General features: G+C 43.2%; 1 protein-coding gene across 2 annotated transcripts in view; it reads left to right on the top strand.

Annotated features, from left to right (window-relative positions):
• Nucleotides 1–4,614: 4,614 nt before the first annotated feature.
• Nucleotides 4,615–23,264, top strand: part of LOC140390267 (complement C4-like) — a 184,481-nt gene continuing 165,831 nt past the window's right edge. Inside the window, exons 1-3 of one of the 2 annotated variants that reach the window (XM_072475283.1) lie at nt 4,615–4,761; nt 16,117–16,309; nt 20,973–21,153. In XM_072475283.1, the coding sequence (XP_072331384.1) occupies nt 4,697–4,761; nt 16,117–16,309; nt 20,973–21,153 (439 nt within the window). In that variant the 5' untranslated portion in view covers nt 4,615–4,696. The remainder of the gene's footprint in view (nt 4,762–16,116; nt 16,310–20,972; nt 21,154–23,264) is intronic. The other variant, XM_072475284.1, reaches the window with a different exon arrangement.

Genomic DNA, 23,264 nt, shown 5'->3' on the forward strand with positions numbered 1-23,264 from the left:
ACGTTATCTTCACTGGCAAAACTATGAACTTTGGATTTCTTGTCTGCTGCCCGTTTCATCACATTTTGTGCAACTTTCAAATGTTGTCTAGCCAATTCACCTGCTCTCTTTAATCGCTCCCTAAAATTTGACACGTAATCCAATAGTGTAATTCCCGATTTCTCACTCCACCAAATTTTTCCTTAATCAATTTAAGTGGTCCTCTTACCTCATGACCAAAAATTAGTTCAAAAGGACTAAATTTGGTTGACTCATTAGGTGCATCCCTAATTGCAAACAGTACGAATGGAATTCCTTTATCCCAATCCTCTGGATAATCTTGACAATAAGACCTTCAACATTGTCTTTAATGTCTGATGCCGCCTTTCTAATGCTCCCTGCGATTGTGGATGGTACGCAGTTTATTTAAATTGTTTTATTCCTAAGCTATCCATAACTTCTTTGAATAACTTTGAGGTAAAATTTGATCCTTGATCCGATTGTATTTCTGTGGGTAGTCCATATTTCGTAAAGAATTTAAGAACTCCTCCACAATCTTTTTAGCTGTAATATTACGTACTGGAATGACCCCTAGAAACCGAGTAGACACGTCCATTATAGTTAAAAGATGTTGATTCCCACTTTTTGTTTTAGGAAGCGGTCCAACGCAATCAATTAGGACCCTTGTAAAAGGTTCCTGAAATGCTGGAATGGGTATTAAGGGCGCTGGTTTTATCACTGCTTGAGGTTTCCCTATCACTTGACATGTGTGACATAATTGACAAAATGTAACTACATCTTTATGTAGTCCAGGCCAATAAAAATGTTTCTGGATTTTAGCTTGAGATTTCCTTATCCCCAAATGACCTCCCACTGGTACCTCATGTGCAACTCGCAACACCTCCTTTCTCTACCCTACCGGCAATACTACTTGATGAACTTATGCCCACTTTTCATCCGCCTGCATATTAAAGGTCTTCATTTTCTCATCCAGACATCACTTTTACGGTAATAACACTCTGGTGTACACTCAGATTCCTCTTCTGTGTATGCTTTCTAATACATCCGTTTTATTTCTACATCTTTTTGTTGTAACTCCGCCAATTTTCCTGAACTAAAAATACCCGCCTCATCCTCCACCTGTTCTTGTTCTTTTTCAACCACCTAATCAAAAATTGTTTCTGAGAATTGCACGTCAACTTCATCTTCACTCTTTCACTTCTCCTCTTGTCTTAACCTGTGTCTTTGCGACCTTGTTACTACACAATCAGAAAAAATCCCCAGATATTCGTCCTTCAACACTTCAGTTGTCTGATTTTGCACTGACTTATCAACCACAGGAGGCATCACTCCCACTTGCGATCCAGCTATATAATTAGCCAAGATAAACTGTATCCCTGGACAAGATAGTTTCTCTGTTACTCCTACTACCACTTCACCACTCTTCACTGGACTTTCCAACCTTACATTATATAATGGGACGCTACTCCTCTCACCCTGAATTCCACATATTACCACGTTTTCAGGCAACATTCTTCCCCAACTACTTAACTCCTCATCTCTTACCATTAAAGATTGACTAGCTCCCGTATCTCTTAAAATTGTGACTTCTTTACCTGCTCCTCTTGATACACATGAGTAAACTTTACCTAGACAAGTAAATTCTTTAAAGAGACCTGGCACCTTCTGATCAATCACCTCTTGATCAGGCTGTACGATCTTTCGCACCTCTTTCGCTTTACTTGGGCTTTCCGTTACCACTTTAACAAACCCCACTGTCTTATCCTGTTTTACCACATCAGCCTTCCCAGTGCTTTTCTTCAACCAGCAACACTGTGACTTTACATGGCCTAGTTTATTACTGTGAAAACATTTCTAACTTTTCATTTCTTTTCCACCCCCCTGGATTTCTTTTTTAATCTGAGGTACACTCTCCTTATTATCTCCCATCAGATCACCATTATTTTTAACCCTTGAGTATTTCTCATGTCCCCAGTTTCTGTCCCTCACAGGTTGAAACTGATGTCGGAAACCAAGCTTTGATTTATGAACTAATTCATAATCATCTGCCATATCTGCTGCTAATCTCGCAGTTTTAACCCTCTGCTCTTCCACAAGAGTTCTCACTACATCAGGAATTGAATTGTTAAACTCTTCCAAAAGGATAATTTATCTGAGAGCTTCATACGTTTGGTCTAGTTTCAAAGCCCTTATCCACCAATCAAAATTACTCTGTTTGAGCCTTTCAATCTCCACGTATGTTTGACCAAATTCTTTCCTTAAATTTCTAAACCTTTGTCTGTAGGCTTCAGGCACCAGTTCATATGCACCCAAGATGGATTTTTTCACCTCCTCATACGTCCCAGATACCTCCTTCGGTAGTGATGCAAACACCTCACTAGCTCTACCTACCAGCTTTGTTTGATTCAGTAACACCCACATGTCCTGTGACCATTTCATTTGTTTAGCGACCTTCTCAAATTAAATGAAAAAGGCTTCTACCTCCTTCTCATCAAACCTTGGCAATGCTTGGACATATTTAAATAGATCCCCACCAGAGCTTCGACTTTGACGCTCTTTCTCACTATCCTCATCACTATCATCCAACTGTATGTTGCCCTTTACGTCTGCCAGTTTTAACTGACTGTCATGTTTCGTGGCCATTTTCTGAAGTTCAAACTCTCTCTCTTTATCTTTTTCACTTATCTGTATCTCCCTTTCTCTTTCTTTTTATTCTGCTAGGGCTATTTTTCTTAGATCCTTTCCTCTCTATCCTTTTATTTTTCCTCTCTCTCTCTTTCTCTTTCTGCTCTCTCTCTTTCCGCACTCTCTCTTTCATATTCAAGCTGCTTTAATTCTTTCTCATGTTCCATTTGCTTAATTTGCAACTGAACTTTTGTCATTTCCAATGACTCAAACTGTATCTCAGGCAGCTTTAAATGCTTAGCCACCGCCATAATTACCTCATCTTTTCGCATTTTGTCAGGTAATGTTAACTGCAATGTTTTTGCCAAATCTAACAGTTTGCTTTTAGTCTCTGTCCGTAAGGTACTGCGTGTGACCGCCTCTATCCCCCAAAACTTCTGAGCCTCTGAAAGAGCCATTGTCACACAACACAATCCCTACTTTAACTAAAATACCAGACCTGCAAAGCAACCACAATATGCTCACCCCTCACTGTCTTTAAGTTCACTAAACCAATCAATAGATAGACTTTTACACCCCTCGAGCCCCCACTTGTTATGGACCAGGGTTTCGAGAATCTCAAAGTGTATAATGGAGTTCACCTGACCCACAACTTTAAATAGACTGTGGTATGGGGAGCACACGGCTCACTCTACAGGTATGGTGTAGCAGAAAATGGACCGGCGGTTTTCTTAAAACGAAACAATGTTTATTCTATGAGCTCAAGTTAACCTTTTTAAAACAAACAGTTAGCAACCATTAATTCAAATACACCCCCCCCCCCCCCAAGAATACAACACTAAGTAGTCTGTATGCTGTTCTTTGAACATTCAAAAGACATAACAAACCTTCAAGCAGGAGAACATTAGGGTTTGCATTCAAGACTGAAAACATATATAATTTTTCTGAATTCACCAAGTGATCCATAGGTAGTCTTTGGATGGCAGAGATCAACAGCAGTGCAGCACACGTTTAACTTCAGATTCAGCTCACTGAAAACACAGACACACCCAAGCTTTCTCAAACGGAAACTAAAAAAGTAGAGCTCAGCTCCACCCACACTCTGACATCACTCCAGTAACACGAACAGCTCCATTTCTTAAAGGCACATTTCTGAAACACCCATTTCTTAAAGGGTACTCTCACATGACAGTTTGTCAAAACGTTTTTTCCATAACTCCATGTTGACTTTGTTTAATCTCATTGATATTTTGTGTCCCGTTATTGTACCTTTTATTATAGATTCTAGCATTGTTTCTACTACTGCTGTTGGGCTAACCGATCTGTCATTCTCTGTTTCCTCTCTTTTTCCGCCCTCCAATCTTCCGGGACTGTTCCAGAATCTGCAACATTTTGGAAGATGACAACCAACGCATCGACTATTTCCATGGCCACCACCTGTCAGACCTTTGGACGGAGATCACCAGGCTCTGGAAATTAATCAGCTTTCAGTCCCATTAATTTCTTCATTATTATTTTTCCAGTTATACCAATTTCCTTCAGTTGTTCCTTTTCACTAGACCATTGGCTCCTCAGTACTGCTGGAAAAACGGTCTGCTGTTGATTAAGAAATAAATCATTTTTCGAAAACAATAGGAATAACAGATTTATGACAAAAAGAACCTTATGAGTGAACTTCCCTACGATTGTCCTCTGTAACGTTGGTGCAAAATGCGGGGCAATCGCAAAACGACGCCTGGGCAAAAAGAATGAAAATGGGAAGAGAAACTAGAATTAAAGAAGAGTCATCCGAGCTCGAAACGTTAATTTTCTTTCTGTCTCCACAGACGTTGACTGGTCTGTTGAGCTTTTCCAACATTTTCCGCATTGTTTGAAAATAGCATTGACTTTGCTGTCACGCGGTGTCTGAATCATGCAGCAATGTAAATTAGTAACTAAAAATCGATATTATTGCCGAACTGTGTCTACAAATTGTCGCGGAAGGGAATCATGAGGCACAGTCAGGTTGCGACAGAATATCAGTTACTTTACTTTCCCCGATCTGCATGGTGCGCGGTCTCTTCCTACAGCAATGGAGCTGTTGTACTTTCTACTTTCCTGTTCTGTGTTTCTGTCTCCAGCAGAACCAGCACCATCGTAAGTATGCTGTGCAATGTGATTGATTAAATTTGCTTCGAGGCACGAAATGTAAAAATAAATCTGGGTACTATTGTTTTTCGAAAATTAGAAGCGTGTTTATATACTTCCTACCGGTCGCAACATCTTAATTTCTATGTTCCCAGATAAGTCCAAGGTAGTGCGCTGTTTCCCTCTAGGTGAAAGTTAAAACCGAAGATCAGTTTGCCCAGTGAGCCGGATGCAAAATAATTCCAAGTAGTGGTCCAGCAAGACCAGCTGAGTTCTGCACAGTGTACTGACCGGCCAATATTCGTCTCTCAACTAAAGTATTATATTATGTACTCCGCTATTTCATTGGTGCAAATTACCAACTGCAATTATCGTCAACACAGTGGTGACTACACTTGAAAGTATTTTATTAACTATGAATTCCAGAGATCATAAGCAGCAGCATATAAATGTAAGGCGTAATTTGCTTCTTTGATAGCTCTGAGCTTCAACAGAATTTGAACACTGAGTCCCTCTTGTTGTAGATCAGAATAGGTCACTTTCCATTAATAGCGAGAACAGCATAATACAATTTCCAAAAATAATATAATCTTCTCAGTCTTCCAAAGGTTAAGTGGTTGTAACTGCTCTATAGAATCGGTGCAGTGACAATGTGAAATTATTGTAATTGCAATGTGGGTTTATTACAAGTTGCAATGCGGGTTTATAACAATTGCAATGGAAGATTATTAAAATGGAAATATAGGTGTATTGCTATTGCAATGTAGGTTTATTACTATTGCAATGAAAGTTTATTGCAATTACGATGTGGGTTTATAACAATTGTAGTGTACGTTTATTTCAAAAGCAATGTGCGTTTACTTCAATAACTATGCAGGTTTATTACAATTTCATTGTGGTGTATTACAATGGAAATGCAGGTTTCTTACAATTGAAATGTGGGTTTCATTATAATTGAAATATGAGTTAATTGTAATTGCGATCTGGGGATATAAAAATTGAACGTGAAGAGAGCAATTAATAAAGCGTATAGTTTTGTGGACTTTATTAATGGGGCATAGAGTACAAAAACAAGTAGGTTATGCTGAACTTACATAAGACAAGAGTTAGACCACTACTGGAATATTGTGTACCGTTCTGGGTGCCACGTGATAGGAAGAATGTGAACGCATTCGAGACAACGGAAAAGAGGTTTACAAAAATGGTCCCAGAGATGAGAAACCAGTTATGAGGATAGATTGCAGAGATTATAACAGTTCTACTTGGAGAGAAGAAGGATAAGAGGAGATTTGGTAGAGGTGCTCAAAATCTTGAGGGGGTTGGAAAGAGTAGATAGGACAAAAAAATGGATGAAGAATAAAAGGGCACAGAATTAAAGTGATTTGCAACAGAAGAAAATGTGATGTGAGGAAAAATCTTTCCACATAACCAGTGTTGCGATTCTGGAATGCACTGCCTGGAAATGTGGTATATTGAGGTAATATCGAGTCCTTGACGAGGACATTGGAATATTATTTGAACATAACTTGTGTGCAGAGGTAGGGAAAACGTCAAGGGTGGCATTAAGTCATAATGCTCATTTGGAGAGTCGGCGCAGATACAGTTGGTATTTGCATAGTTTATTGTCACTGGGCTGGTAATAAAGAGACACAGGTCAATGGTCTGGTGATTCGCGCGTTGGCACCCAGCCACAGCAGATGTTGAAATTTAAATTCAGTCTGGAATTAATTAAAATTATTATCAATTCTCGTAAAACCGCATTTTGTTCACTAATATCCTTTCAGGAAGCAAACCCGCCGTCCTTAAATGCCTACACCCTAGATGTCACTCCAGATTCGCAGAAATTTGGTTGACTCTTAAAAACCCACTGAGCTGACTGAGCAAGCCACTCAGCAGAAGGGCAATTCGGGATCGGCAATAAATTCCCACATCCCATGAACCGGTAAAATAAAAATGGCCTCCATTTGAGCCGTAACCATTCTGCGATACAGTTTTTTTCCAATTGCAATGCGAGTTTAATTCAATTGCAGTGGGGGTTATTTCATTTGTAATGTAAGTCTCCGACAAATGCGGTATATTGTTTTTTACAATTGCGATGCGGGTCTGCTCATTTCAAATGCAACGTGGGTGCATTAACTTGCAGGGTCGGTTTATTACTATTGCAATCTGGGCTTATTTCAAATTGATTTCGATCCGAACTCATTCAAATACAACGTTAACAAGAAAGGCGTTATCCTGGATTCTGAAGTGCAGCCATTCACTTATACTGCTTATAATTTACCAGTTAATCCTGCAGTTAACAGCCTGAGCTGAACATTTGTATGAGGTACGGGGCATTCAACCGACCCGGGTTTTTACTGAAAACCGAGTTTTGCAAAGACTAATTTTTAGTGAGGAGTGCTTGGAAAATATATGGCTGTGCTTTCGCGGCCGTTTTCCGATTGCAAATCCTAGTCCAGGCGTGCCTGCTATGGAAACCCCAGAAAAGGCTGCAAATTGAGATACGACAGTGCAGAAGGAGGCCATGTGGTCCATCGAGTCCGCACCAACCGTCTAACAGAGCACCCTACCTGTCCCCGTGACGAATGTGATATAAAATAGTTACTTTAGAGATATTAGTTACTGTAATGTAAACAGAAGCTGGTCTCATTCTGGTGAGTTCACAGACAAAGGATTTCAGAACGCATGGCAAAGCAAGGAGGAGGTGTGTCCAGGCAAGGAGGAGAAAAGGATGCTGGGTAATGGGGGGGGGCCAGAGGAAGGGATTGGAAGTGAGCCAATCAGGATGTATGGCCAGGCCAGGAGGGGTATAGGATGGCCTATGGGAATCGTGTATGTGAAACTTGATGCCATTTGTGTGTATCAGTAGGGATTTCTTTGTCTTACACATTCACTTGATTCCAGAGGTATAGAAAGCAAGATGTGTTTTGTACCGCTGTGAATTGAGACAGACTTGCAAGTCAAATAAAATAACTAATGCTGTACCTGCAAATCCATCTCGGCTTTTATTGAGGCCAGACTGACGGGTAAAATATTTTGATTTGTCATTTGGTGCCGGAAACCCGGGATTTCTCAAGACGGTTCTGACCAACCGCGAAATCAGAATTAGACTGATTATGAACAGGAGGATGGGAAAAAAGGGCCCACAGTGTACAGCTGAAAAATGACCGCGCATTGATTTTACCCCTCTTCTTATCGTCTGATAAGTCTGGTCACTCGCGGTTGGTACGGAAAGATCGTCTCGACGAAATCAAAGGTCAGTCTGGGGATTAGAAATTTAATTGATGGGATTTCATATTGTTGATTCGGCTTGGGTTAGGTTATGGGTTGATGTAACATCTAAATGATGATTCAATTCCATGTGTGAGTGTTTTAAACAACTGATGTGACTTCAGCAGATGAAGGTTAAGTTAAATGAGTGTTTTTAAATCTGAAGAGGTTTCAATTCCATGTGTGAGTGTTTTAAACAACTGATGTGACTTCAGCAGATGAAGGTTAAGTTAAATGAGTGTTTTTAAATCTGAAGAGGTTGCAATTCCATATGTGAGTGTTTTAAACAACTGATGTGACTTCAGCAGATGAAGGTTCAGTTAAATGAGTGCTTTTAAATCTGAAGAGGTTGCAATTCCATGTGTGAGTGTTTTAAACAACTTATGTGACTTCAGCAGATGAAGGTTCAGTTCAATGAGTGTTTTTAAATCTGAAGATGATTCAATTCCATGTGTGAGTGTTTTAAAACAATAGTTGATTCAGCTAAAATTGTATCCTTGGACTGAAGTGGCGAGAAATTATGAATTTTAAAAGAAACTGGATGCTGCATGTTAGTTAAAGCAGAAGTCTCTCAAAGGGTTAACAGCAGCAGCCAAAGTTAAAGACGACAGACAGTGCTTCTCACGCAGGCCTTGAGATAACAGCAGCAGCCTGTGGTGTAATCGGATACCTTTCCTTTGAGTCAGTGAACTCCAGCAAAGTTACGATTTGAATTAATTAAAGGAAACCAGTGGGTTTCTCCACCTCTTTGATAAAAGTTATTATTTTCGAAAGCAATTGATTGAAATTGCCAGAATCTTAAGTTTTACTTACTTGAAATAATGTTTATCTCATTTTATTTGTGAATTAATAGAAACTTAAATAAACTCACTGACACCATTTTTAAAAGTGTAAATCTGGAGATGACAGTTGACTTTGCTCCGGTATACATCACCGCAGCTAACTGCTCCCTCATTGATAGCAGCCAACATTTTTGAGAATGTAAGAAAAATTTGTTAAAAGAAAAATTGTTAAGATAAAGAATTAATTAAGTTGTAAATGTTATACAAGTTTGTGTTAAGCAAATCGTAAATTTAGTTCTGAGTTGAGATCAGAGCTAAGCTTGCAAGTTGCAGTAATTCAATTTGAATTTTCAAACATTTTAAGTTTTAAAAGAACACTGTTAGAACCTTTTTAATAATTTTGCCAAGGAGCAAAAAAAAATTGCCATTGGTTATAAATAAGCAAATAATATATATATATATATATATATATATATATATAATTTAAAAAAAGAAAGAGCCAAAGTATGAAAGCTAAAGAGTTAATTAGATTATGGAGACAATATTGTCAACATGAGAGGGATAAGATCATGTTATTAAGTTGGCAAGAAAATGCCCTTAAAATGGGGATTCCAATTAGTGAAGAAAAAAAAACAATGGGCTACGTAGTTCAATGGCTGGCCTTGCATTGAAAGAGACAGAAGATGAAGATTAAGACAATTTGACCAGGTCGGCTAGGATTTTGACTGCACCTGTAGCATTGTCTGCACTAATTCCAGAACCACCAGAGTAAAATAATTTATATCCAGTCACTGCTCCCCAGATTCCAATCATGCCAGTCACTCCAGCCCTTTTCGTTGATAGCGTGGGTCCTAATTTACCATCTTCACGATCTAAGAGGGAAGAGGAGCTCTGTTCCACTAGCCCAGTTAGCTCTAGGACCCGATCTCGGACAGCGAGAGAAGGGCCTGATCCTAATCAGAAACAATCAAGCATACCACCTAAACCCCTTCAGACCAAGGGGAAAGAGCAAACTTCGAGAACAAAGGGGGAGGAAAGGGATGGTTCTGAAGAGAAAGAGCTCCCTCTAGTGACAGGGAGGGACGTCGAAGTCTTGGAAGAACCAGAGGAAATAGCTAGAGTGCCCCCTGGTGAGATTCGGAGACAGTTGCCGATTAGGAAGATACCAAACCTTGATGCAGTGACCGCCGCGGCACAGCCCACGATAGACGTTTATTTCCCACGGACACCCAGTGAGATGATGGCTATTATGGCTACAATCACAGATAGAAAAAAATCTCCTGCTGCTTTTGTGGATTCCCTGAGAACTACCATCTCAATTTATCAAGCTGATTCTAGGGACCTCTGGGCCCTAGTCCAGCAGGTTTTAACCCCAGCAGAGTACCGCAATCATCTTAATCACTTGAATTATGCTAGCCACACCGCACTTCAACAAGCCCATGCGTTGGACGATGATAGACGGACACAAATTCTGAATGCGTTGATTGGCACATTTCAAAAGCCTGTAAATATTTCTGCTATCTTAGACCTCAAACCTAAAAAGATTGAAGAGCCAGAGGAATTTCTGGAACGTTTCAATGAAATCTACCATGGGCAGTCAGGTGACTTGCCATATCAAAATGGTCAGAATTCCCCTCAATATTGTGCTATGTTAATGCATTGCCTACCACCTTCCGTGGCTACTGCTGTGAAATGTAATAACATGAATTGGACAGAGAACGACTCTTCCCAGATGACAAGGGCAGTCAGATTTTATTGGAAGGAGGGTGTAGGCCAGGAAGGAGGCTCAGTTACAAAGGTTAAGACTGAGTATGTAATGAAAAAGGATGATCTGAGACCCCAACAAGCGGCAGAAACGGTAGCTTACCAGCTGGAGCCCCAATATTGTGACTTTGGGTGGGTGGATCAGCGAGGGGGAGGATATCAAATCCACCCAAAAGGACCCTCAGCTCCTTTTTATGGCCCACCGTATGCACCAACAGCTTTACAACCGCCGCCCCCTCTGAGGGTACATTGGTCTACTGGGAGAAGAGGACGGGGCAGATATAGAGGGGCAATGCATGTTTTAATTGCGGCCGTGCAGATTTGGGCAACAGGAATGCCCCTTTAAAAGACAGGCAGCAGAAGGTGACTACCCGACCCAAAGGAAGGGGTACCCACCAAGGGGAGGACAGACGAGATACACTGACTTCTCTCAGGCAAACCCTTTCCCAACACAGGATTGACTAGCTAATTTAGTCATAAGTACTCTCCAATCGGACAGGGAACCTATTATCTCTCTGCAGCTAGGAGATCAACATCACTCATTTGTAATCGACACTGGAGCAGCCATGTCTTCTGTGCAATCAGAACTTCGACTACTACTATCCGACCACACGAAGCATTTGTCGGGGTTCCAAGGACAGGTGTGTGAGTATCCTATTTCTGAATCTGTGACAGTCACTTACGAGAATAAGTCTGCAGATCATCAGTTTGTAGTGACTACTGGATTGGACTGTAACTTGTTGGCCCGAGATTTACTGTGTATCTTCCAGCTACATCTAGAGTGCGGAGACGAAGGGGTAACAGTTTAATCATGGAGGATGAGACAACAGTGCTATATTTCTATCACCCCCCGTGGTGGACGTTACACATTGAACATTCACTGCATCACGTTACCCTGGCCTATGACAGAACTGGACAAAACAGGGAGTTGGAGGACAAATACCGGCCATTAATTGGGACCGAATGGCCAGTCAAAGTTACAGCCATAGTCACGGGAAAAGAAGGTACAGCTGATTTTGTTATAATACCACCACATTTATGGCCACAGTCAGCTTCGGTAAGCCCTCATATTACACGTCAGGTCCACGACCAGTACCATGCCAGGGATCTGGGGCCTATGGTAAGGAGGGCAGTGGATCATTCAGATCCAACAGAGTACGCACTTCAAGTCACGCCCGACGGCACTGCCATAAAATATTTTGAGGTCCCTGAAACGATTAACACTCGACTGCAGCATCACTGGGGACATGATGTTTTGGAATATGTCAATCCACAGGTCTGGGCGGAATACCCATCACAAGTGGGAAAGACAAATGTTTCACCTATTAAGGTAACGATTAAGGACCATGTAAAGCTGCCTTCCATTCAGCAATACCCCCTGAAATCCCAAGCTGCTCCGTCTATAGACAAATTAATCCGAGAGCTGTTGCAACAGGGTATTTTGGTCCCTTGCCAATCAGAATGTAACACCCCCATAGTTGCTGTGCCTAAACTAGCCAAGCCAGACCAGTACTGATTAGTACAGGATTTACGTTCAATCAATGCCATCGCACAGCCATTACATGCTCTCACTCTCCAACAGGATATTACGGTGTATAGCTCCCACTCGTTCATCGCACTACTGAGGCAACTGCAGACTCAGCATCTTACCGCAGCTCGTCAGAATAGGTATGAGATATACCTTTTGAACAATCCACATCTGACATTTAAACACTGTACCACTATCAATCCAGTCTGTTTTCTTAGTGGTCCCCCTGTCCATGAAGACGCACCTGGCCACGACTGTTTAGCCTTGATTCAGGAAACTACCACAATAAGGGACGATTTGAGTGGTATTTCGTCAGAACAACCTGACATGATTATGTGTGGTCAAATATCACACCGGGGATTAGATAATGACCTACTACAGGCCCTCCTTATGCCCGCACATATTTCCATCATTAAACGCGCTGCCCACACAAACGGTAAGACCCCAGTTGACTTTGGTAATGAACAAGCAGATTGTGCAGCGCGGACAGCCGGGCAAATTCAGCAAGTGATGGTGCCTAAAATGTTAAGTCAGACTAAACGTTCTGCAATAAATAGGTCTGCCTCTGACAAGCCAATGCCAACCATCCAAGACGTCATAAGGTTACAGGAGGACGCTCCTGAGAGTGATAAACAAATGTGGAAACGGTTAGGTTGTACATATGATTCTGTTTCCTCTTTATGGACCACGCCTGCACATCAGACTTGTATGTCTGATGTACTGGCTTTATGGGTCACTGAATGTGTACACTTTGCAACTCATTGTGGGGCTCGGGGGACTAGTGATTTGTTGCTGGACACTTGGTGGCACCCTAAAATGCAGGGGTTGGCCCAGAGTATCAGCAATCGGTGGTTGATTTGTCAGCAATATAACACCGGCAAAGGTATCCCTTGTGGTATGAGGCAAACCCCGTTGCCCAGTGGTCCCTTTGAGACGCTCCAAATGGATTACATTGAGTTGGAAAGGTGTCAATGTTGTCAATATTATAAATATGTTTTGGTTAGTGTGGATGTGTTCAGTAGATGTGTCGAGGTGTATCCGACTATCGATAATAAAGCTGCTACTGTGGTTAAAGTTCTGATGCGGGAAATCATTCCCCGGCACAGTATACCAGCTCAGTTGAGTTCTGATAGCAGGCCTCATTTTCTTGGACAGATTAACCTGCCTCGCTTCCCCAGTGCTATTTTACAGGTGTGGAGCATGATGGGGTGGCTACGCACCGCCTGTGTGATATTCGGCCTCACCTTGCTTGGAGTGACATCGGGAACGGACATTGGATAGGGAAATATTATCTACATTTGTAACCCCAACCAAACTACAAGGACATTTCATTTATGCAAAGGCGGTGTTCTTCACTGCCCCCATATGCGAGGACATGGTATCGACTCATGGAAGGTCATCAAGTTCAAGGATAATGCAGGACTCATGAAGCAATTGCACCGGTCCCGGCGATGGGAAGGGAACATTATATGGACATTGCCTTGTTTTTGGAGTACATGTAAATTTGATTTTGGATGTGTTAAGATTGGTGCGATAAAGGTAACATCAGACCGTCAGGAGAGCGTAGGAAGAGGTTGTGAGAGAGAGAGGGGGACTAGAGAGAGGACGGGGCGTGAGAGAAGGGAAGTACAGTTAGAACGTAGCTTATCAGGAGATACACTTAAGTTAGTTAAAGGCCAAACTGAGGAAAACCCGGGTAGTATAAATCTCTTCTACCAGATTTACCACCGCTTGTATGGTCACGGACGGGTTGTCTGCTACCCGAACCCCGCAGCGGTGTCTAGGTTATTTTCTGTTTCACCGCTTTGGGGCACTCCCCAAACGGTGGTTCATTGTCAGCGTTCCGAGCCACAGCCCGAGCAAGTCACTCTTCCTTACGATCCGGGTTCAGCACGACCAGCTATTTGCCTTCCCCTTCCTCGGGATAATTCCCTCTCACAATATGATAGGCTGCAACGGTGGAGGGCGTACATACCTAGCTACTTCACTCCCAATAGAGACTACCAGTCGTACGAGAATTGTTTCAGCAGTGAAGGGTACGGCTGTTTGCTGGTAGAGATGGAAACGAATATAACATGTCTGTTTCTCACCTGTATGGACAGGAGGTGTCATATCACCCAGGCGTCTGGCCAATGCGTTTGTTACAGCACCACTTGCGTCCCATTGAATGCCGGCCTCCAGCTCCTTTGTGGCTGGGCGAATGTCTCTCATATCGCTGTTGGGACTAGGGCTTTCTGCATTGCTAGGCGGCTCGAATGGGCGTTTCGAAGCTGGATAAACTGGGCTACTGGGGGATCCCTACGCAACCGATATACTGATTGTGATGCTAGCCTGCACACGGAGCAAGGATACTACTTTTTATTTAATGGCACAGCGACCAATGTTTTGTCACCCCCATTTCCCCGCCAAATTGCTATTGGGACTCTAGCCCCTACCACAGTCCCCTGCCCCTCGGCGTGGATGCTGCATACTCAGTTAACCCGCCGAGCAGTCTCAGCTGAATTCTGCGAGAACTGGAAAAAACCTCAGGTTCTCGCATCCAACCGGGGCCACTCAGCCGGGTGGGGGATTCTGAGCGTCTTGACACTGGGAAGTGTGGGGGGTTCCTTGGCTGTCAGCGATAGGAATTATTTTATTTGTGGCCTTACCATCTTAGGAAATGAAACCTTGGGAGCTCTTGGGGCATTAACCAAGGAATTGTCTCAGCTGCGGTTGTTTGCAATGCAGAACCGGTATGCTCTTGACTATCTTCTGGCCCGTGAGGGTGGGGTATGTGCCATAGTACAGGGCAAGTGTATCATGGGCGTTCAGGACTTGACCGCTAACATCACTACATTTATGGATCACATACGGGATCACCTGGACGGAATGCAGGATCCTGGCTCTTGGGTTAACTGGGGATTTGGAGGTTGGAAGGACTGGTTGATAAATATGGCCATGTATTTAGTGGTGGCTATCGGCTGCATCTTTGTGGGCCTAGCCATCCTTAAATGTGTGATGGGTAGAATGCAGGGTGCACTGGAACAGATCAATGCCCTTAAAATCTTGGTTGTCAAAATCCATGAGGGTGCAGCAGATGAAGGGGGGCTATGCCAGGAATTGGAAATGCAGCGACGGATCTTTTTAGATGAGGGACCGTAGCTATGGATTGGATAGTTCGGTTATCATGAAATGATAAAAGGAGGGAATGACGAATGTGATATAAAATAGTTACTTTAGAGATATTAGTTACTGTAATGTAAACATAGGCCGGTCTCATTCTGGTGAGTTCACAGACAAACGATTTCAGAACGCATGGCAAAGCAAGGAGGAGGTGTGTCCAGCAAAGGAGGAGAAAGGGATGCTGGGTAATGGGGGGCCAGAGGAAGGGATTGGAAGTGAGCCAATCAGGATGTATGGCCAGGTCAGGAGGGGTATAGGATGACCTATGGGAATCGTGTATGTGAAACTTGATGCCATTTGTGTGTATCAGTAGGGATTTCTTTGTCTTACACATTCACTTGATTCCGGAGGTATAGAAAGCAAGATGTGTTTTGTACCGCTGTGAATTGAGCCAGACTTGCAAGTCAAATAAAATAACTAATGCTGTACCTACAAATCCATCTCGACTTTTATTGAGGCCAGACTGACGGGTAAAATATTTTGATTTGTCACCCGTAGCTACACCTAACCTGCACCTCTTTGGACACTGAGGAGCAATTTAGCGCGGCCAATCCACATAATCTGCACATCTTTGAATTGTGGTATCTAATTAGAGCTCCCGGAGGAAACCCCACAGACAAGGGCAGAATTACGCACAGTCACCAAAGTCAGAATTGAACCAGAGTTCCTGGCGCTATCAGGCAGCTGTACCATCCATTGTGCAAACATGCCGCCCCGAGGAAAATGAGACACTACTTGGGCAAATTTGGCGCCAGAGTTCTCCGCGCGCGTATGTGTCTGGGCGTGTGTGGGTTGTACAGTGAAGAATTACATGGGGCATATTGACTAAAACGTGTACACGTTTCTCTATTTTCCTAGGTACTTAATTACTGCCCCCAACATTGTTCACGTCGGGGTGGAAGAAACTGTCGCAATTCAATTGGACGGGGCACAAGGTTCTGTCTCAGTCACAGTTTACTTGATGGACATGGTTACGTATGAGCATTGTTCAGATAAAGTTACATTTGAGCTAAACGACGCGAATGGGCACCATCAAATAAAAAATATAATTGTAAGTGGCATAAATGTCATGAAAGTAAAGTTTAACCACAGGTTCCATCCGAATATTATCGCCTGCGATTCACAGCGTGACAAAGTCCGAGGCCATTACTACGTCAATGTTACTCTGTCCTCTTACACAATTATGCATCAGATCAGAAAACAAGCAAATGGAAATAGCTACTGATTTGGATAGCTTGATGAGTTGGACAACCATTCGGTTTCTGCCGACCACAGTGGGATGAATTATTTAGTTTCCAAAAACTAAATCACTAATTCCCTCAGAGGGAAACGAGGCTATATGGGTAGAGATCAGGAATAAGAAGGGTGCAGTCACAATGTTGGGGGTTTACGACAGGCCTCCCAAAAGCCAGCGGGAGATAGAAGAGCACATAGGTAGACAGATTTTGGAAAGGAGTAAAAGCAACAGGGTTATTGTGTTGGGAGACTTCAACTTCCCCAATATTGACGGGGACTCACTGAGGGCTTGGACGCGGCAGAGTTTGTAAGGAGCATCCAGGAGGGCTTCTTAAAACAATATGTGGATATTCCAACTAGGGAAGGGGCTGTACTGGACCTGGTATTGGGGAATGAGCCGGCCAGCTGGTAGAAGCTTCAGTAGGGGAGCATTTCGGGAACAGTGACCACAATTCAGTAAGTTTTAAAGTGCTGTTGGACAAGGATAAGAGTGGTCCTAGGGTGAATGTGCTAAATTGGGGGAAGGCTAATTATAACAATATTAGGCGAGAACTGAAGAACCTAGATTGGGGGCGGAAGTTTGAGGGTAAATCAACATCTGACATGTGGGAGGCTTTCAAATGTCAGTTGAAAGGAATTCAGGGCCAGCATGTTCCTGTGCGGAAGAAGGATAAATACGGCAAATTTCGGGAACCTTAGATAACGAGAGATATTGTAGGCCTCGTCAAAAAGAAAAAGGAGGCATTTGTCAGGGCTAGAAAGCTGGGAACAGCTGACGCCTGTGTGGATTATAAGGAAAGTAGGAAGGAACTTAAGCAAGGAGTCAGGAGGGGCTAAAAGGGGTCACGAAAAGTCATTGGCAAATAGGGTTAAGGAAAAGCCCAAGGCTTTTTACACGTACATGAAAAGCAAGAGGGTAGCCAGGGAAAGGGTTGGCCGCCAGAAGGAGAGACAAGGGAACCTATGTGTGGAGCCAGAGGAAATGGGCAGGCTACTAAATGAATACTTTGCATCAGTATTCACCGAAGAGAGGGTATTGGTGGATGTTGAGTCTGGAGACGAGTGTGTAGATAGCCTGGGTCACACTGAGATCCAAAAAGACGAGGTGTTGGCGTCTTGAAAAATATTAAGGTAGATAAGTCCCCAGGGCCTGATGGGATCTATCCCAGAATACTGAAGGAGGCTAGAGAGGAAATTGCTAACGCCTTGACAGAAATCTTTGGATCCTCACTGTCTTCAGGTGATGTCCCGGGGGACTGGAGAATAACCAATATTGTTCCTTTGTTTAAGAAGGATAGCAAGGATAATCCAGGAAAGTACAGGCATGTGAGCCTTACATCAATGGTAGGGAAATTACTGGAGAGAATTCTTCGAGACAGGACCTACTCCCATTTGGAAGCAAATGGACGTATTAGCGAGAGGCAGCATGGTTTTATGAAGGGGAGGTCGTGTCTCACTTGATAGAGTTTTTCGAGGAGGTCACAAAGATGATTGTTGCAGGCAGTGCAGTGGATGCTGTCTATATGGACTTTAGTAAGGCCGTTGACAAGGTCCCTCATGGCAGACAAAAGCGAAGTCACACGGGATCAGGGATGAGCTGGCAAGATGGATACAGAACTCTCTAGGTCATAGAAAGCAGAGAGTAGCAATGGAAGGGTGTTTTTCTGATTGGAGGGCTGTGACTAGTGGTGTTCCACAGGAATCAGTGCTGCGACCTTTGCTGTTCGAAGTATATATAAATGATTTGGAGGAAAATGTAACTGGTCTGATTAGTAAGTTTGCAGGCGACACAAAGTTTGGTGGAATAGCAGATAGCGATGAGGACAGTCAGAGGATACAGCAGGATTTAGATCGTTTGGAGAATTGTGTGGAGAGATGGCAGATGGAGTTTAATCTGGACAAATGTGAGGTAATGCATTTTGGAAGGTCTAATGTAGGTAGGGAATATACGGTGAATGGTAGAACCCTCAAGTGTATTGAAAGTCAGAGAGATCTAGGTGTACAGGTCCACAGGTCACTGAAAGGGGCAACACAGTTGGAGAAGGTAGTCAAGAAGGCATGCTTGCCTTCATTGGCTGGGGCATTGAGTATAAGAATTGGCAAGTCATGTTGCAGCTGTATAGAACCTTAGTTAGGCCACACTTGGGGTATAGTGATCAATTCTGGTCGCCAAACTACCAGAAGGATGTGGAGGCTTTAGAGAGGGTGCAGAAGAGATTTACCAGTGTTATAACCTGCCTGCTTACCATTGGCTGGGGACTAATGACAATCCCACAATCCAGTGGGAGTATGAGCTTCCCCAATGAGGGGGGCGGAGAAATCATTAGCAGACTCCCTGTATAAATAAAGCTGGCCAGTTTGGAACCAGCAGAAAGGAGTGAGCAGCAAGCGAAGTTGCTGCTGCTGTTGTATATATATGTTATTGTAAATAAATGTTATTTCTTTGTATCCTTAAAACTCGTGCTGGATTCTTCGTGGCCCTCACAATAAACAGGATGTTGCCTGGAATGGAAGGCATTAGCTATGAGGGGCGGTTGAATCAACTCGGTTTGTTCTCACTGGAACAACGGAGGTTGAGGGGCGACCTGATAGAGGTCTACAAAATTATGAGGGGCAAAGGCTTTTTCCCAAGGTAGAGGGGTCAATTACTAGGGGGCATAGGTTTAAGGTGCGAGGGGCAAGATTGGAGGAGATGTACGAGGTAAGTTTTTTTACACAGAGGGTAGTGGGTGCCTGGAACTCGCTGACGGAGGAGGTGGTGGAAGCACCGACGATAGTGACATTTAAGGGGCATCTTGACAAATACATGAATAGGATGGGAATGGAAGGATACGGACCCAGGAAATGTAGAAGATTTTAGTTTAGACGGGCAGCATGGTCGGCGCGGGCATGGAGGGCCGAAGGGCCTGTTCCTGTGCTGTACTTTTCTTTGTTCTTTGTTCTTTAACCGGAGAAAACTCTGACTTGCGTTCAAACTGTTTAATAATTATTTTCTGGAAAATAAATCCACGTGGTTAAGGCTGACAAAGTAATTTTCAGCTGTAAAAACTGCCAAAGAACTATGGAAATGTTATGAGACAGATTGGGGCCATTCAGCCCATCATGTCTGCGACGGTCAAATAAGAGAAAAAAGAAACCAGCCACTCATTGTAGTCCCACATTCCAGAACCTGGACAGTAGCCTCACAGGTTACCACACTTCAGATGCAGTCCAGGTTCCTTTTAAATATGTTGAACATTTCAGTCTGAACCACCAGACGCCTGCCACCCCTGGGCAAGAATATTTTCCCTCATGTCCCCGCTATCAATTATCTCAATCTTCTTAAATCTATGTCTCCTAGTAATTGGCCCCTCAGCTAAAGGGGAGTAAGTCTTTCCTGTCCACCCATTCTAGACCCCACATATTTGCTCCCATCTCAATTAGGTATTCCCTGAACCTCCTCTGTTCGAGGGAAAACCAGTCTAGCCTATGCAATCTCTCCTTATAGCTGCAAATTCATACGAATGGCATTGGCAATGCAATTGTTTGTATTTGCTGCCTAATGCTATTGGAGTTGCGAAACGTATAAAGAGCCCACATTCTAAACGTGATAGGAAATGGACATTAGGAGTTAATACCTAATTTGAAAGTAAAGGGACTTTCTATGTCTTAGAACTTGGTGCACCGTATGTGTTGGTGCCTTCTCCCCTGGACAATGTGACATATCGGCTGGCCAAAGTTAGTACATAACAAGGTAATGACCGTAATAAAAGTCAAGGAAAAACTCAGCACTTCTGGTTGCATCTATGAAGAGGAAAACAGAGTTAACATTTCACACCCACGTCACTCTTGTTCAAAGGGAAAGAGAATGAGAACTCTGATGGATTTTATACCGTTTGGGAGGCAGGTGAAGAAGTAATATTGATGGTTAGGTGCAGGTGGGAATTAGAAATTATGTCATGGGCACAATACATAGGGAGTGCTGATGACAGTGTTTAAGGCTAAATAAGGTGCTGATGGAATTAAGGCATGGTAACAGAACGAGGGCCAGTGCTCTGTGAAAGCATAACATAAGAAAAAGTGAATGTTGGCTCACACTGAGGGAGAGAAAGTAAACAAATGGATTTTAAAAGGGGCCCATGATGCAGCAATGAGTTCACGAACCGAAGCTGTTGAACTCACTGTTAACTCCAGAATGCATAAAATGCCTAACCGGTGACGGTTGCTCCTATTAGCTTTGGGCTTCACGGGAACATTGCAGCTGGCGAAGGACGAACACGTGGGCATGAGAGCAACATTGGCCATTGGCCAGTTATGAAACCTCTTGATTCTGGCAGCAAATGTTGCTGTTGTACATTTCCCTTAATGGTGTTACACTGTAAGTGGGGGGTGGGGGGGGGCGGGGGGGGGGGGGAGGGGGGGGTGATGTGAGTCAAATAGATATGCAAAGACGCGGACCAGTCGTACCGCTGTTGACCTTCCCTCTATCAAACCCGCAGGCTCGTCCTGATCTCATCAACAAAGCTAACATTTGGAAACGTAGATCGAAGTACATTAATCTTGCTGCTGAAAGTTCAAAACTGTTTTCAGAAAGGCGAATGGTTCCAATCCTGATCTCGTCCAAAAAGGGTTACATATTCATTCAGACTAACAAACCAATATACACCCCCGATGAATATGGTGAGTAATGCAATGATGCACACGATTAAATATCTACATTCGTTTAACAGTGTTCAAGAGCTAAGAGCCAAACTTGCTCCCCCTGCCGGATGAAAGCGGTTATACACATTAAGTTACGAAAGAAACCCTTTGTTCGTCCAAAGATCAAAACTTTTGCTACTCTCTGGCACATAAATATAACGCAAGGGTTGAAAAGAAGCAATTCTTAATGCCCTTGTCAACGGATGCGTTGCCAACTGACAAGTGGTAAAGCTAACGCTTTTGTGACGGTTTGACTGTTCTTGCACTTGATGTGAGAAATCAGAATAATTGAATAACGACTGTCATATTGCACATCGCAGACGCCCATCACACGGGTGGTGGGTCTGGAATTCACTGCCTAAGTTCGTTATTGAGTGACTTCTGTGCGCGATTTTTGGCCAGACACATTCCACGGTAACTTAGCAGGAACGATGGCGCGCTGGTTGCATTCGCTCTGAACGAATGTAAGGAATACTCAATCGTCCAAAGAGAGGGTGGTTGACGAACGGGCTTAGTTTTAGACGTACAGTGAGGGAACAAGAGAGAAGATTGGGAATAAGGAAAAGGACATAGGGGAAGGCCAGAGTGTTGACAGAGAACAAATAAATGGTCGCCTCCCAAAGGGCAAGAAACAGATAAGGGCAGGGTTAATTTGCATGTATTTAAATGCACGGAGTAAAGTGAATAAAATTGGGGAACTGGAAGCAGGAATTGCTCTAGAGGTATATGACATGGCAGCAGTGACAGAAACGTGGCTCACGCGGAAAAGGACTGGCCACGTAACATCCAGGGTTAAAAGGCTTTTAATAGAAACAGGGTGTGTAAAAAGAGAGGAGGTATAGCAGACTTGGTAGTATCATGGGCCATGAACGAAATGCAGTTCCTGAATGAGAATCTAAATGAATGGAGGTGAGTAAAAAGAATTGTATGTTGGGTAGGTATTATAGAGGACCAAATTGTGGGCAGGAAGTAGAAGGGAGCATGTGTAGGCACATTGTGGATATCTGAAGGACAAGTAGGATTGTTATAGTTGGGTATTTCAAATTTCCCTGAATTACACTGGGAGAACTGTATCATGTGGAGCACGGAAGGGGAGATATTCCTTCAATGTGTGCAGCTGAACGTTCTGGAACAGTACATTTCCAGCCCTACCAGGGAAAAAGCTGTCTTGAATCCAGGTCTAGGAACTCAGGCAGGGAAGGCGGATATCGTCAGAGCCCCGGGGGTGAGGGGGTGAGGGGGTGAGGGGGGGGGGGGGGGGCAGTTGAGAAATAGCGACCATAATATCAGAGGGTTGTATATTAAGTTGGAAAGGGCTAAATATCAGACACCGATTAAGAGCCCAGACTGGAAAATGGCAAATGTTAGGGGTTTAAAAGTTTAACTGGAGCAGATGGATTGGGAACGCATTTTGGTGGATGAAACAGTGGATGAAGAATGGTAGACTTTGAAAGTAGAGATGAACAGGCTGCAAGCTAGGCGAGAAATACATCCATGAGAAATAAAGACGAGATATCCGAATATAGAGTACCCTGAATAAGGTTATTGAGAGAAAATAAGAAAGAAAAAAACAGGCATGAGATACATGCTGAAATAATAACAGCAATGGAAATCAGGACCAGTATCTCAGATGCATTAGAGGGACGAGGGTTGAAATAAGGAAGGCTAAGGGGAAGCTATGACGTCCTTGCATGTGTACCTGTATCCAATCATGACGGTAACAATGTTGTCAGCTTTTTGACAGTTGTCTCAACTTCTTCTTCAACCGCCAAATATTTGTCTATGTTAACTCCTTTACCCGTGCCCACCCCACTCCCCAAGAATCTCTATTCATGCACACCTTTCCACACTGTACCATATAGTTTAGATAGCCTGGCGCTCTTTTTCTTCCAAAGTGCACTGTTTAATACATTTCGCGGGGGGCGGTGGCGCAGTGGCATTGTCACGGGGCTAGTAATGCAGACAGCCAGAGGAATGCCTGGTTTCCAATCTCAGTATTGTAGATGGCAAGATTTTCATTCAACTTTTTTTTAAATCTGGAATTATAAATCTAATAATGACCAAGAAACCATGTCGGTTGATGTAAAAGA

The sequence above is a fragment of the Scyliorhinus torazame genome, chromosome 14, assembly GCF_047496885.1.
Source record: "Scyliorhinus torazame isolate Kashiwa2021f chromosome 14, sScyTor2.1, whole genome shotgun sequence".
NCBI classification, from domain to species: domain Eukaryota; kingdom Metazoa; phylum Chordata; class Chondrichthyes; order Carcharhiniformes; family Scyliorhinidae; genus Scyliorhinus; species Scyliorhinus torazame.